Source organism: Cebus imitator, unplaced genomic scaffold (genome assembly GCF_001604975.1).
Source record: "Cebus imitator isolate Cc_AM_T3 unplaced genomic scaffold, Cebus_imitator-1.0 Scaffold297, whole genome shotgun sequence".
NCBI classification, from domain to species: domain Eukaryota; kingdom Metazoa; phylum Chordata; class Mammalia; order Primates; family Cebidae; genus Cebus; species Cebus imitator.
In genome coordinates, this window is record NW_016107612.1 from 998,004 (window position 1) to 1,014,947 (window position 16,944).

The 16,944-nt window shown below is 47.8% G+C and overlaps 1 protein-coding gene across 2 annotated transcripts in view; it reads left to right on the top strand.

Moving 5' to 3' along the window:
* CNGB1 (cyclic nucleotide gated channel subunit beta 1) overlaps positions 1 to 10,927 on the top strand; it is a 93,678-nt gene extending 82,751 nt beyond the window's left edge. For both annotated transcript variants that reach the window (XM_037729281.1, XM_037729282.1), the window contains 2 exons: positions 6,299 to 6,560; positions 10,290 to 10,927. In XM_037729281.1, the coding sequence (XP_037585209.1) occupies positions 6,299 to 6,560; positions 10,290 to 10,541 (514 nt within the window). In that variant the 3' untranslated portion in view covers positions 10,542 to 10,927. The remainder of the gene's footprint in view (positions 1 to 6,298; positions 6,561 to 10,289) is intronic.
* The last annotated feature ends 6,017 nt before the right edge of the window (positions 10,928 to 16,944 follow it).

Consider the following 16,944-nt stretch of genomic DNA (forward strand, 5'->3'; position numbering starts at 1 on the left):
AATTTTTGTATTTTTAGTAAAGATGGGTTTTGCCATGTTGGCCAGGCTTGTCTCAAACTCCTGACCTCAAGTGATCAGCACGCCTCTGCCTCCCAAACTGCTGGGATTATTGGCATGAGCCACCATGCCCAGCCCAAACATTTTCTAATGTGGCGCGCTATAGATTCTGGTTGTATTTAGCTTTGTTTCCACGTGACGACAAAACCTGGGAGTCATTGTCTGTCAATGCAGAGTCAGCTTCCTCATTCCTTTCCAAGGAACATTCCTGTAAGTGAACATTTAGGGTATTTCCAAAATTTTGTAATTACAAACAGTGGTGCAATGAAAAACTTACGCATCTGTATTTTGCATTCTTGGGGAACAGGTCATTCTTTTTAGAAAAGCCAGTTTTTGTTTTCAACCCCTTACGATCAGGTTTCCAACTGAGCAACAGAGGCAGTGTGCTGTGGCAGAAACCGCACGGTAGGTCTGGGAGGCTGGCAGGGCTCAGATCCCTTTCACGTGAGCTGCTGGCTGTGTGACTTTGGGAAGTTGTTTAACTTTTCTGGTCTCCATTGCCTCCTATGTAAAACAAAGGTCATAACCCCTACTTTGCTGCTGTGAAAACTTTTTTTTTAATTTTTGAGATGGAGTCTTGCTCTGTCACCCAGGCTGGAGTGCAGTGGTATGATCCTAGCTCACTGCAACCTCCGCCTCCTGGATTCAAGTGAGTCTCCTGCCTCAACTTCCCTAGTAGCTGAGACTATAGTCATGTGCCCCCACATCTGGCTAATTTTTGTATTTTATATCCTGACCTCAGGTGATCCACCCACCTCAGTTTCCCAAAGTGCTGGGATTATAGCCGTGAGCCACCATGCCTGGCCTGCTGCTGCAAAAATTAAATAGTGTGCAGAAGTGTCTCCAGTGGGGTGCCTGGCATACGAGAGAGCCCAGTGCACGTTAATAATGATCACTTCAGGTTGAGTGCAGTTCCCAGCACTTTAGGAGGCTGAGGTGGGAGGATCACTTCAGCCCAGAAGTTTAAGGTTACATTGAGTTATGATCGTGTCACTGCACTCCAGCTGGGGTGACAAACCAAGACCGTGTCTCTAAAATAAATACATAATTGTTTCTCTGTAGGCCATCAAATTCACCCTAATAAGTAATCGTTCCTCTGTATCCATCAAATTCACCCTAAAAATTTTCAATTGGCTAAAACCTTTTTAATCCACATATCTAGGTATTCCTCCTTGCCTTGTATCCCACATTCTTCTTTTCCCCTTCATGCTATACAATGACACCATAAATAAACTGCACAGAGAGTGCACATAAGAAAGGGAGGAAACTCACCAGCATCCATTCCTACAGCACAGTGATGTATTGATACACAGTGCTGGGTGCTGGAGACACAGCAGGTACCAAACAAAACTCACATTGTAGTCAGGGAAGCCCCAGTGGAAACATGAGCGATGATGTGCTGTGTCCAATGCGGGCTCTGAGGAAGCGCAAAGCCACTGGAGCGGGGGGAAGTCATGGAAAGTTGCCCGAGATTAGCTGGTTGGGAAAGCTCCTCTGAGCAGGTGGCATTTCAAGGAGACCTGCACAGAGTGAAGGAGTGGGCTGGGGGACTGGCGGCTAGGAACAGCATTCTGGGCAGAGGGAACAGCATGTGCAGAGGCCCTGAAGAGGAGCAGGCTTAGCGTGTGGGTGGCACAATGGCAAATTAGCATAGCTTGATATGGGATCAGAGGAGGCTAGGGGAAGAGATTGGGTCAGATCTCAGAGGGAGATGGGAGCCATGGCGAGTTTTACACAGAGGAGTGACTTGAAGAGCCTGAGGTTTTCATAGGAACCCTGTGGCAGCTTCAAGGTGAAAGGATGTAGTGTTGATGTCCACGCACCACGCACGCAAGACACTGAGCTCCCCAAGGAAGGAAGCTGCCCCAAAACTCACCTTACCTGGTTGCTCTCCAGGAATCCACTGGGCCCTTTCAAAACCCAGTCTAGGCTGGGCAAGGTGGCTCACGCCTGTAATCCCAGCGCTTTGGGAGGCCGAGGTGGGTGGATCACGAGGGCAAGAGACTGAGACCAAAACCTTGTCTATCTGAACCTCACCCACAGAATCCGCCCACATTCCCCGTCACAGCAGTGCTGTGTGCCAGCCCCTCCTTTCCCACGGCACAGGGAGGTAGAGTGGATCCTCGTGATTCCTGGACTCCATATTTGCAAATTTGCCTCCTCCCTGAAATGGACTCATAATGCCAAAATAATACTAACAGGCTTTCATGGTCATTCAAGAACACGCCCAGAGCAGCGGAATACTAGAGTCACACCAAGCACGCACTCCCCGCTGAAGTACCAGCTCTGCCTTCTGGTTTCAGCTCTTGTACCGCAAAGAGGTGTCTTTTTATGGTCCATTTAATGCCACGTTTTTTGCATTTTTGTGCTTTTTGTTGGTGATTTCACTGTTTAAAACGGCCCCCAAGCACAGCGCTGAAGTGCCGTCTCGTGTTCCTAAGCACAAGAATTCTACCATGTGCCTTACACAGAAAATACCTGTGTTAGATAGCTTTCATTCGGGCATGAATTATAGTGCTGTTGGCTGTGTGCTCAATGTTAATAAAGCAACAGTCTATATTGAATAAGATGTCTTTAGCTGGCACAGTGGCTCATGCCTGTAATCCCAGCACTTTGGGAGGCTGAGGCGGGAGAATCACCTGAGGTTAGAAGTCCGAGACCAGCCTGGTCAACATGGTGAAATCCTGTCTGTATTAAAACTACAAAAATTAGCATGGTGGTGGGCACCTGTAATCTTAGCTACTTGGGAGGCTGAGGCAGGAGAATCACTTTAGCCTGGGAGGCGGAGGTTGCAGTGAGCGGAGATCAAGCCACTGTACTCCAACCTGGGTGACAGAGTGAGACTCTGTCTCAAAATAATAATAATATGTCTTTAAACGGAAACACATATAAGACAAGCTTATTATTATTATTTTTAAAGACAGGGTTGTGCTGTTTTACCCAGGCTGGAGTGCAGTGTCAGGATCATAGCTCACTGCAGCCTTGAATTCCTGGGCTCAAGAGATCTGCCGGCTTGGCCTCCCAGCGTTCTGGGACTATGCGTGAGCCACCACGCCTGGCCAAGTTTATGTATGGTGGTTGATACATGCTGTGATGAGAGACTTGTAGGAATCTCACCCTGTATTTCCCCCAGGAACAATGTTTCCATATTTGCTAATTCAGTGTTTGCAGAGATCTTATAGGACATAATTACTGCACATCATGAGAGTCAACTGCTTATGTCTAAAAACTGGTACCGGGTCTCCCCACCCTCTCTTCTTGCCCCCATCCCCACCAGAAGGAGCAAAGCTCAGGAAAACCATGCTTTTAGCTGTTATCTCATCCCACTGGGTGGGTTAGGTAAGAGTTTGGCAAATCAGATGGGACCCCAAAGGCCCTCGCAAGAGCCACGCAGAGACCCCCATTCCGAACGGTGCCTGTGTACCTGTGTCCACACTGAGAAGGCTGAGGTGTGGGTGGGAGGCAGCCAGTCAGAGGAGTGGGGCTGATAGTCCTCACAGCAACATGAGGGGCATGGGATGGGGGCCCGGCCATGAGTCATCAGAGTGGTTGTTTGCTGGACAGGCCAACTTGACCAGAGAGGCAAAGGATCAGGAATGAGCTCTGCTTGTCAGGGGAGATGCACTCTCTGAGATCTACAGTCCCAGGGACATCTGAGCTGGCAAGGGCCACGTATGGGATTCTGCCCAAGCTCCCTGCTTTGCAAATGGGGGACCTGAGTCCCTAAAGAAGAGAAGTGCTCAGATCTCTAGCTTGACCACTCCAAGAAAGAGGATAAAGAGGTCTTATGCAGGTCATTTTCTCCAGGCTGATGGCTCAATCTCAGTTATAGGGAAGCATACATCATCAGAAAATGAGGACAAATTTCCCTAATCTGGAAGTGCCCCCAGAAGCCAGCTCAATGTTTCTAAACACACAGCCATTAGCAATCAGCAAAGGTCCTATAAATAGTTCTTTTGTTAGAAAGAAAAAGATAGTTTATTTTCACAGCACCCCAGCCTTCCTGTGGGCTGTCACTTCGTGAATTACCGACTCAAATAACACAGGGGACAGTGCCGAGCTGGCGTGTCAGAGGCGTCTGGTGAATTAGCATGTTTGTGTTCTCCTGGGGGATCTCCAGCTAGAAATGCAAATCTTGGGCAATTAATATCAATATGCACAATTTAAACCCATTGCCTCTGATTAGATAAGCATCCAGTAATGGCCTCATTTTTAAACAAACAAGTTTTGCTGGAACCCTGATGAATCGATTTGCCAATTCATTGCCTAGGCCCACTGGTTGCAGGCAGAATTCATTTGTTCTTGAGACAAACCCCTCACCACATGTTTGTTGCGTGAAAAATTCCTAGTAAAAAGCCAGGGCTCTCTTCGATGGAAAATCTTCCCTTATCTAGAGAAATAGAGCAGTATAAGCCCCATTAGATGTGAGTAGTGGCAATTCTGCTTCTGCAACTTCCTGGTAGCCTTGGGAATGTCACTCCCCCTTCTCTGAGTCCCAATTTCCCCAACTGTCAGAGGTACAATAATCTCAGCCCTTTCCATGTCACAGGGGTGTTGTCAGTGTCCAGGAAGATAATGATGTGATGTTGCTTTGTAATCATTAATATCTGGGGCACCAGGGTCAGAGGTATGGGTTTGTACTCTAGCTCTGCTGCTTCTTAGCTGTGTGGCCTTGGGAAAGTTACTCACCCACCCTGAACTTCTATACCCTCATTTGGAAATGAGGATGAATAATAAGACCTACTTATGGGGATTGTTGTGAGACTTAAATGAGAGATTATGTATTAGCCTAAGAGTATTATCACAAATTTAGCAGTTTAAAATCACATACATTTGCGATCTCAGTTTCTGTGGGTCAGAAGTCTGGACATGGCTTAGCTGGGTCCTCTGCAAGATTGTCATCAAGGTGTTGGCCAGAGCAGGCTGCCGTCTCAAGCGTGGATGGGGAAGGACCCGCTTCTAGGATCACATGGTTGTTGGTGAAATTCAGTTCCTTGGGGTTGTAGGACTGGGGCCCCAGTTCCCACTAGCAGTTGGCCAGTGGCTGGCCTCAAGTCCTTGCCATGTGGGCCTTCTCCAACACAGCTGGCTGCTCCCTGCATCAAAGTCATCAAGGGAGGCCAGGCACTGTGGCTCCTGCCTGTAATCTCAGCACTTTGTGAGGCCATGGCAGGGGGATCGCTTGAGCCCAGCAGTTCAAGAGCAGCCTAGAAAGCATAGGGAGACCCCATCTCTATTACTTAAAATAAAAATCAAATAAAAATTAAATAAAGTCAGCAAAGGAGAGTGCTCTTGCAAGACAGAGATCACAAACCTGTGTGACATATTCCACTAGTGGAATTCCCTTGTTGTATTCTATTGGCTAAAAGCAAGACACGTATCCCACTCCTCCTGAGGGATAAGAGGGGCCATGGAAGGTGCCTGTAAAGGATGGCGCAGAGGGGCTGGCACATATAGACACTCAATAAATGCCGATAATTGTGACAGTGACGACAGGGAAGTGACAGTGAAGCAGAAGGAGGAAAGAGCTCTGGTTCCTTTTCCACCTGGGCATCCTACTCCCAATTCCCTGTGTGAAAGTGTCCTTCAGGATTTCCAAACAGTAGGGTAAACAGTTGGTTAAGAAAAAAGAAAAAGGCCAGGCGTGGTGGCTTACATCTGTAATTTCAACACGTTGGGAGGCCAAGGTGGGCAGATAGCTTGAGCCCAGGAGTTTGAGGCCAGCCTGGGCAACATGGTGAGATCCTGTCTCCACAAAAAGATTAAAAATTGCGGTTGTGGTAGTGCACACCTGTAGTCCCAGCTACTTGAGTGGGAGGATTGCTTGAGCCCTGGAGGTCAAGGCTGCAGTAAGCCATGATCATGCCACTGCACTCCAGCCTGGGTGACAGAGTGAGACGCTGTTAAAAGAGAGAGAGACAGAGAGAGAGAGAGAAAAGGGAGAGAAGAATTTCCTAGCTGTGTGACTTCAGACAAGTTACTCAACCTCTCTGAGCATCAGTTTCCTCATCTCTAAGGTACAACAGACAGTAAGACCCACCTCATTACAGTTGTTCTGATCCTTCAGTGAGATGCAATGCATAAAGCACTTAACACAATGCTTGGCCCAGAAAATGCTCTCTGCAATCATCAGCCAAAATCACCACCACTACACAGCTCCAACTTAAAGGGGACGACACAGCGAGCCTTTCTTTTCCCTCTGAGCGCGTCTGTGAGGTAAGTGGATGATGCTTTCTTCCAGGCGCATGCTGAAAAACAACAACAGGCCCAAGGAGGAGAAGAGCGTGCTGATCCTTCCACCCCGGGTGGGCACCCCGAAGCTCTTCAGCGCCACCCTCGCTGTGACAGGAAAGATGGGTGGCAAGGGGGCAAAAGGCGGCAAACTTGCCCACCTCCGGGCCCGGCTCAAAGAACTGGCTGCGCTGGAGGCGGCTGCAAAGCAGCAGGAGTTGCTGGAACAGGTAACAGCAGGAGTTGGGAACCAGCCACCACATCCATTTCGGGCATGTGCCAGGGGTCTCCGAGAGTGGGCCACACATTTAGTTTTAGGGTCTTTCCCCCCGCCCCTTTTTTTGAGGTGGAATCTCACTCTGTTGCCCAGGCTGGAGTGCAGTGGCACGATCTCGGCTCACTGCAACCTCCGCCTTCCTGGTTCAAGTGATCCTCCTACCTCAGCCTCCCGAGTATCCGGGACTACAGGCACGTGCCACCACAGCTGGCTAATTTTTGTATTTTTTAGTAGAAACAGGATTTCACCATATTGGACAGGCTGATCTTGAACTTCTGACCTCGTGAGCCGCCCACCTGGCCTCCCAAAGTGCTGGGGTTACGAGCATGAGCCACCATGCCCAGCCTTCTCCCTCTTTTTTCTATCAGTCAGGACTCATTTGGTTGCAAGTGACAGAGTGCATGCTCAAATTAGCTTGAGAAAAAGGGCAATTAGGGGGTCAGGTAATCAAAAAGTTCAGGCCAGCCTGGATCCCAAAGCCCAAAGGATGACAGCAGGACGAGTTTTCCCATTCTATCGTCTCTGCTTTGTTCAGTGATGGTTTTATCTCCAGGATGAGCTCTAGGATGACATCCTCCTGGCATAGTGACTCCAACAGAGAGAAAGCACCTCTGTCCCAGGCATTCCAGCAAAAGTCCCAGGACTCACTGTCATTGGGCAGAATTGGGTCACATGCCAATTCTTGAGCCATTCAGTGTGGTCAGGACACTGTGGTTCTCTAAAGAGAACACATTTAATACTGTGTCTGTGACAATTTAAGATATTTGGAGGTGGCTCACACCAACAGCACCTTGGGAGGCTGAGGCAGGTGGATCACCTGAGGTCAGGAGTTCGAGACCAGCCTGGCCAACATGGTGAAACCCTGTCTCTACCAAAAATACAAAAAAATTAAGGCCAGGCACGGTGGCTCACATCTGTAATCCCAGCACTTTGGGAGGCCAAAGAGGGTGGATCACGAGGTTAGGAGTTCAAGATCAGACTGGCCAACATGGTAAAACCTCATCTGTAAAAAAAAAAAAAAAAAAAAAATTAGCTGGGTGTGGTGGCAGATGCCTGTAATTCCAGCTACTTGGGAGGCTGAGGCAGGAGAATCACTTGAACTCGGCAGGCGGAGGTTGCAGTGAGCCAAAATCATGCCATTGCACTCCAGCCTGGGTGATAGAGTGAGACTCCTTCTAAATATATATGTATATAATATACATATATATTTGGGTCGTGCATGGTAGCTCACACTTGTAATCTCAGCACTTTGGGAACCCAAGGCAGGAGGATCTCTTCAGGCCAGGAGTTCAAGACCAGCCTGGGCAACATAGCAAGACCTTGTCTCTCTAAAAAAATATATATTTTTTTCATTAGCCAGGTTTAGTGGCACATGCCTGTGGTCCTAGCTACTTAGGAAGCTGAGGGGAGCATCACTTGAGCCCAGGAAGTCAAGGCTGCAGTGAGCTACAATTTTACTATTACACTTCAGCCTGGGTGACAAAGTGAGACCCTGTCTCAAAAAATGAAAAGTAAAAATTTGAAAGTAAAAACCTCTCAACAGGCACAGTGCCAAGTATCCCCACCCCCATAAATCTATGGGGACATTAAAATTAGTTCTGGGACATTTTTCTGTGACAAAAGCCAAGATTGCCAAGTAGAATGATGACACTAATTATATCTGCTCACCGCTGTCCTTTAGGAAGGCTGCTCGGGAACTGGGGAGGGACTGGGGTTGGACAGACTGGGGTTAACAGTCTACACAACAGAGTTCAAAGGAGCCCAGTGAACTCAGTCTCAATCCAGCCTGGTGTCAGAGACCAGGAGATCCATCCAGAGGTTGTTCGACAGAAGTCTGGTGAATGATGTCAAAGCCACTTAGGGTGCCAAGACATTCTCCAGGTACAGCCACCAATGGCCCCAGACTGAGGAAAGGTGTGATTGCCTGGCTCACACATTGTCGAGGTCAAGGTGGAGCTGGCAAGTGCTGGCTAGTGAGGGCTGAGGAGACAGGAGCTCCAAGGGTGCCCTCAATACACTGAGAGCTTCAGCTGGGGTGGGCTTGTGGCTCCTAAGTGGTAACTCTTCTGCAAGGCAGCTTTAAGATGGGAATTAAATTTGCATGAGTGTTCCACTAAAAGGCACTTCCCCTCCAATTCAGAACAACCAGGGCAGAATGGCAGAGTGCAGGGAGCTCCTAACTAGACATTCAGATACACAGGTCTGAATCCCAGCTCTGTCACCCACTAGCTCCATGACCCAGGTAGCCCTTCAAGCTTTCTGAGACTTGCATTACTGAGGCTTGCCTCATGAGATCATAAAGATCAAGCAGGATACCTTGGAGGCCTTTTAGAAAGCCATGTTGAACACAGCAAAGCACTTTTCTAATTTCCCATGATGCTCACTGTCTAACTTCCCAGGAAGTCCCACAATGCCCACTGTCTGAGCATCCTGCTCTGGAAATGTGTTGTCAAGAGTTTAGGGTGGGCCAGGGGCAGGTGGCTGACACTTGTAATCCTAGAGCTTTGGGAGGCTGAGGTAGGTGGATCACTTGAGGTCAGGAGTTCAAGACCAGCCTGGTCAAGATGGTAAAACTCCATCTCTACTAAAAATGCAAAAAATTAGCCAAATGTGGTGACATGAGCCTGTAGTCCCAGCTACTTGGGAGGCTGAGGCAGAATTGCTTGAACCTGGAGACGGAGGTTGCAGTGAGCCAAGATCGCACCGCTGCGCTCTGGCCGGGGTGGCAGAGCGAGACTCCGTCTCAGGAAAAAGAAAAAGAGAATTCAGGGTGGACAGGGGAGGTGGGACAGGGGCACCAAAACATATGGAAACAGTGAGACAGAGGGGCAGCATGTCCCAAGAGGGGCCTTGGGTTCTCCGGGCATGTTTGCTCCCCCCTCCATTCCTTTCCTTCAGCATCCTACAACTTGAGCAAATGGCGCAGTCTCTCCACACAAGCACCACTTCAGAAGGGTCTTGGGAAGTCAAGGACCATTCTGGCCTCCTCTGGGGACTGCTTCCTTTCCAGTTTCCTTCCGTGCAGAGATGGGGTCTGGCAGAGTGGGAGGGGCCACAGGTACCCACAAAGGCTTGGTTTATTTACCCTGTTCCCTACTGATGTTAAGACCGTAGCCATCGTCTGTGGGAGGCAGCACAGGCTGGAGGCTAAAGGTACCCATCAAGTCCCCACACACGGGGTCAGCTCAGCCCAATACCAGGGGCACCCAGCCCCAGGCTATCCCTGAGGATCTCAACCTTTGAGACCTTCCAGAAAGGGGGCCCGGCCCCAGCAGCCTCTCCCCTCGTCACTTTTTACCCTGTTTGCTTGGAGTTATTCTCATCCACTCCAGGAACGCCCATCCCTGGTAACAGATGGTTCAGCCTTCGCGGAGGCCTTGCGGGTACAGAGTCACTGCCTGGCTTGCTTCAGTAGCTCGGGGGAGGGGCCCTGCACTTGAAACAACCACCTCATCTCAGCTTCCAGCCCCACAGCCTAGATTAGGACATCCCAAGACTTCCTACGAAATCCAGCCAGGACTTTGAATCCGCACACTTCCCCGTAATGTATTGTGTTTCTCCTAAATAACCCCCACGTGACTCCACCCACCCACTAGATTTCACCCGCTGTGTGTTCCACTGCCCTCTTTGGGAGTCCAAAAAGGCTGGAACAGGGGGGTGTCCAAAACCCTTCCAAGCCCCTCTGAGAGTCTGTGCCTCACGAGTCACCCTTTGTGGATTCCAGGCCAAGAGCTCGCAAGACGCCAAGGGCGAGGAAGGCTCAGCCGCCCCCGACCCGCCCGCGCCCCGGACGCCCCCGGAGCCCCCGGGATCTCCACCGCCTGCCTCCCCTGGGCGGTCCGAGGGAGAGGAGGAGCGGGCGGCCAGGCCGGAGGAGCACTCGGTGAGGATCCGCATGAGCCCGGGGCCTGAGCCCGGCAGCGAGCAGATCCTGTCGGTGGAGGTGCCCGAGGAGGAGAAGGAGAAGGCGGGGTGAGGCGGGGAGAGGCGGCTGCCTGCGCACGGTCCTGGCTGCGCCCCCAGTGCTCGCTGCTCCCCGGCACCCCAGCTTCCCCCACAGCCCAGGAAGAGACACTTTTCTGCAGTCGTGGCCTCAGTGGCTACCGCTGTGACCGCCCCGCCAGCCTGCCGGCCCGGACTCAGCTCCTCGCGGGGCTGGGCCTGAGATCAACAAATTGCATCAAGTGTTCGAGTCCCTGAGTGCTGACTGTCATTTGAGAGCCCTACCTTCTTCTGACGGTTTCTCTTTTTAAGAACAAAATGATTTTCCACTTTTAAAATTCATGGGTAGGGGATAAAATAGGACTCCAATTAATACATGGGAAGCTTTGTTGGAAAAGTAAAGAGTTATTGAATGTGTGAGGTTTCCCTTCAGGAATTTGTCGTCTATATTTCAAGGATAGAAAACACTTCACGGCTGGGCATGGTGGCTCATGTCTGCAATCCCAGCGCTCTGGGAAGCCGAAGCAGGAGGATTACTGGAGGCCAAGAGTTGGAGAGCAGACTGGGCGACATAGCGAGATCCCATCTTAAACAAAAACAAAAAACAAAATAGCCAGGCATGGTGGTGTGCACCCAGCTACTGGGGAGGTTGAGGCAGGAGGATGACCTGAGCCCAGGAGTTTCTGGCTGCAGTGAGCTATCCACAGTGAGACCCTGTCTCAAAAAATAAAAAGAGAGCCAGGCACAGTGGTTCACATCTGCAATCCCAGCTCTTTGGGAAGCTGAGACAAGAGGATTGATTGAGACCAGGAGTTCAAGATCAGCCTGGGCAACACGGTGAGACCTCATCTCTACAAAACAGCAGCAGAAACAAAACAACAACGTACACCAAACAAAAAACAAAGAAAGGAGGGCAGCCGAGCTGTTCAGCTGAGAATTGCCACCGTTCTGACCTGAGCTTGGGACGCTGTTTTCCTTTGCAGGCAATCACAGTAGGGGGCTGGCTGTCCATTAGGGTAGTTAGTGCTTATCTTCCCCAGACTCTGCTCAATTCCAGTGCAATGCCATTATCTCAGAACAGATAGAATGCAAATGAACTTACTAGCCAGGGGCTGCTACCATTTCTCCCTCTGCCAGGAGGGACAGCCCCGTAGGAGCATCCTCTGCCTGTCATTCTGAGAAACCCCATTCGCCAGCAGGGATCAGTCCGTTACTCACTTCTGACACCCTCGCTGTAGAGATGGTGGCAGCAACTTCAATTAATCCTAGAAAATGAAATATCCCAGCCAATGACAGCAGTTACATTCCCCAAAGCTTTCCAGATCATGTCATGTTGCTTTTATGATTCAGAAAAAAAAAAAAGGGGGCCATTCAGGGAATGAATATTTATCAAGAGGATTTTATCTGCATACCGAATGGCTCTTGTGGGAGTGAATGAAAACAAAATCTCGTATTCTAGTATTACGCCATTTGTTTCCACCTGCAACACTGAACATAAAGGACCTGAAATTCCAATAGGTCCTGCCCATTTTATGTAAAATTACAGGAAAATGTGAGCTGCTCAGAGGCCTTTGAAGGTTTGCAAATGTCTGTATGTATTTGTCCATCCACTAAAAACAACATTCATTTCCACTGTGGAAAAATTAAACAATGTGGGAGTTCCCAGGCTGGTCTTAGCATTTCCAAATCCCAGAGTAACAGATTTGTCTCGGTGATGGCTTGTCACGTGATCTGGGTAATCATCACATTGAATATAATGGTGATTAACATTATTATTTTACCTTTTTTAAAAAAAGCTTTTAAAATGTATTTTAATAGACAATAACATATTTACATGGGTACAAAAGGACATCCAATAAAATTTCTTCATCCTACCCCAGTACCCAACTTCCTTGGTTCCCTCTCTGGAAGCAACCACTGTTAACAGTTTCTCCTGTATCATTTCAGAGCCATTTTATACTTATACAAGGAAATGTGTAAATGCTGCTCCCCTTCCTTTTAAATTTTAACAGATATGGTAACACATATTAGAGCCACTGTTATTTTTCACTTAATTTACTTTGGAGATTGTTCCCTGTCCTTCAAGAGCCTGCTTATTTTTTCATGACAGCAACCTAGTTTGTTGTATAAATGTGTAATAACATTTAAACCCTCTCCCATTGATGGGCATTTGCATTGTTTCCAATCTTATGCTGTTAAAAATCATGCTGCCATAAGACAAGCTTGTGCAGACATAATTTCACTGGTAAACATTTTTTAAATGGGTGAAGTCTGAGAGTTTAGGCAGTTATTTTTCCTTCATCTCCATTTACATTTGTATGTTTGTATCGCATATTCTTTTTTTTTTTTTTTTTTTTGAGATGAAGTCTCGCTCTGTCACCAGGCTGGAATGCAGTGGCTTGATCTCCGCTCACTGCAACCTCCACCTCCCGGATTCAAGCGATTCTCCTGCCTCAGCCTCCTGAGTAGCTGGACTACAGGCCTGTACCACCACACCCAGCTAATTTTTATATTTTTAGTACAGACAGGGTTTCATCATGTTGGCCAGGCTGGTCTCGATCTCTTGACCTCGTGATCCGCACACCTTGGCCTCCCAAAGTGCTGGGATTACAGGCGTGAGCCACTGCGCCTGGCCCTTGTACCGCATATTCTAAGATCAAAGTAGAGAGAATGCTTCCACCATTAGCAAGTATTTCAAATATGCTAATAAACACATTGCTTTTCAGTAAATGGCAAAATGCTTCAACAGCACCTTCCCTGTGAGATCCTATTTTATAAGAAATACGTTTTATACCAATGTATTTATTCTTTTAGATGTCAGTTCTTGAATGTATACTCCTTATTTTATAAAGCAAGAGATTCTTGAGGTTCCCAAGAATTGTCCTGGAAAGAAAATTGATTTTGAAATGAGATTAGCAGTGTTTTAATTTCACTGAGATAGCTCCTTTAACCCAGCACTTGCACAAAACTTAGGTATTAAGTAAATTGAATTTGAGGCTGGCATTCTTCTCCAAATTGAATTGGACTGGTTGTTTGCTGAGGTCTGAATGAAACAGCTCAGAAGCATTATAATTCTGTAGCTGAAACGGGACGCTTATTTATGTATGTTCAATCTCTACTCATTTAAAACATCTCAACATTTCCTGCATTTAAATAGAAAATGAATAGTCAGTTATTTTTTTAACTACATAAATATTTTAAATACAATGAAAACCAAGCAGCTGTTTCGAGTTTCATTATCAAAGTGTGTTCAGTTACCTGGAATATTTTAATCTGTTTTCTTAGTAAACATGAACACTTTATTTACACTCTGCCTTTCATATTACAATGCATTTTAATTAAAGTATTTAGACAAATGTTTCTGGCTTGTGGATTCATTTCAGAAATCAGCCATGGATGACAGACACCTTTGTGAGAAAAACTAAGTGAATTTCCTGGCCCAGGCACTGTAGCAAATGTTCTAGGGACATCCTTTCGGCTCTAATCCATCCTGCATTCCTATTGCTGGAGTGATAGTCTCATCAAACTTCTATGGCCACTTTGGGAAGCTGAGGTGGGAGGATGGCTTGAACTGAGGTGGGAGGATTGCTTGAGCCCACGAGTTCAAGACCAGCCTGGGCAACATAGTGAGAACCCATCTCTATTGAAAGAAAAAATAGGGCCAGGCATGGTGGCTCACGAGAATTGCTTGAACTTGGGAGGTGGAGGTTGCAGTGAGCTGAGATGGTGCCACTGCACTCCAACCTCCAACCTGGGCAACAGAGTGACACTTGGTCTCAAAAAAAGAAAAAAAAGGAAAAAGAAAAAACAAATCCTTCATGGCCTCTAGGACTCTAAGCCCTTCAAGTCAAAAGCCCCTTTATATCTGTCTCATCTACTGGTCTGACCAAGACAATTTCTTACAATTTCCCCAGCCCTGTTAGATTTGCTCAATGACACACAGTGCTAGTGAGCACGGACACAAGGATTTAGACTGCCTGGCTTCCAGTCCCAGTTTGATCATGTACCATGGATGATCATGGACCTTTCTCATGGATCATTGAGCCCCAATGACCTCATCTATAAGATGGAGATAATACTTTGAGCCACACAGCACCACTATGATGATTAAGCAATACACTGAAATTTACAAGTTTGAATGGACATGAAGAATAAAATCAACTCGCCATTCCCCGTACTCTGATAGTTGGAGTAGACTGGAAACCTCTGGAGAGCTCTGTCTTCTAGGATCTCTGCCTCTGCCCAGGGTTATATACACAGAGGGCTTTGATCGCCTCTTTTCTTGACTCACAGTGTTTGTGCAAAGGGCTGGACACATGTTAATTATAACAATATAAACCACAGCTTCCCTACCTATCAATTAATGATTTAACCCCATTTTATACAAAACAGACCCTAAAACACCCCAGCAAGGCTTACTCTCCCTAGGGGAATCACTCCGATTCTGGGTTAGGCCCAGGGCTGGCTTCATAGGCTTGTGACCTGTGCAGTCACACAGGACTCCCTGTCCAGAAAGGCTCTGTGCTTGAAATTCTTAATAATTTTTGAACCATGGTCCCTGCGTTTTATTTGCACTGGGTCCCACAAATGATACAGCCTGTGCTGGCTAGGTCGTGTTACAGCCCAATATCTGAAACGGTCAGTGGCTGAAGGAGATAAAGGTGTCTTTTCAGCTTCTGGCTTTCTTCTTCTAGCCCCAGAATTCTCCTTCCACTTTTGGAAAATTACCTTTCAGTTATACATGGTGACTCTGATATGGCGACCTAAGCCAGGCCCATTGGCTCTCTTTGCTGGGAAGGTAGATCTTAAGAGGGATTGCCCACTTCTTCCTTGCTAACAGAGCCCTGATTTAGCTTTGGGCAGCAACGTGGCCAGCTCCAGGAGATGAAGCCCTGGTATAAGCCAATCACTGCTCTCTGTTCTCTTTTGCCGAATTCTTGCCTTTCCAGCCTTATTTGTAGCTAGGTGCGACCCAGTTCCAACCAATGAATGAATCAAGTATGGAAAGCCCGCTGCTGTCCTATTCTCCTGCTTGGGATACTGAAGTGAGATTGTATCTGCAGCTGCAGCCGCCATCTTGTGACTGAAGAGCCAAAAATTGGAGAGCTGCAGCCTGTGACATGCTTGAGTTGCCAAACCAACCCTGACACCACGTGTGTTCAGACTGCTCATTAAATGAGATAATGAAATAGCTTTATTATTTAAAGCCATTCATAGGATCTCTGTTGCCTGCAGCTGAAAACATCCTGATGTAAGAGCAGTAAAACGGGCTAGGCATGGTGGCTTGCGCCTATAATTTCAGCACTTTGGGAGGCTGAGGCAGAAGGATCACTTGAGCACAGGAGTTTGAGGCCAGCCTGGGCAACATAGTGAGACTCTGTCTTTACAAAAAATAAAAAAATAATAGGTATAGTGGTCCACTTTTCCAGTCCCAGCTACTTGAGAGGCTGAGGCAGGAGGATTGCTTCAGCTCAGGAGTTTGAGGCTGCAGTGAGCCGTGATTGTACCACTGCACTCCAGCCTAGGTGACTGAGTCAGATCCTGTCTCTAAAAAAAGGCCAGGTGCAGTGGCTTACGCCTGTAATTCCAGCACTTTGGGAGGTTGAGGCGGGCAGATTGATTGAGCCTAGCGTTTCAACACCAGTCTAGGCAACAAGGCAAAACGCTGTCTCTACAAAACATGCAAAAATTAGCCAGGCATTGTGGTGCTCCCAGCTACTAGGGAGGTGAGGTGACAGGATCGCTTGACCCCAAGAAATAAAGGCTGCAGTGAGCCATGAGCCGTGAGCGTGCCACTGCACTCCAGCCTGGGTGACAGAGACCCTGTCTCAAACAGAAATACATTAAAAACATTTTTTAAAAATAACTACTTTAAAAAAATTAACAGGAGCAATGAAATAGAGTGGGAAAGGAAGAAAATGAGGCCGGGCACAGTGGCTCTCGCCTGTAATCCCAGCACTTTAGGATGCTGAGGTGGGCAGATCACCTGAGGTCGGGAGTCTGAGACCAGCCTGACCACCATGGAGAAACCCCGTCTCTACTAAAAATACAAAATTAGGTGGTCATGGTGGCACATGCCTGTAATCCCAGCTGCTCAGGAGGCTGAGTCAGAAGAATGGCTTGAACCCCAGAGGCAGAGGTTGCAGTGAGCTGAGATTGTGCCACTGCACTCCAACCTTGGGCAACAAGAGCGAAACACCGTCTCAAAAAGAAGAAAAGAAAATGGGAGCAGATGAATCACAACTTCAACCCCGTGATCACACTGGACATGAGTTCCTGCTGCTCAGGTTCTTGTTACTACCTGTGTTCTTGCCCTTCCTGGCCTACTCAACTTTCCTCCAATGACACAAGCTACCTGTGTATCTTAAATACGTCCATCTTCTGCTTAAGTTGGTCAGAGTTGGTTCTGTTGTTCACAATGAAAAAAACCTAACTGA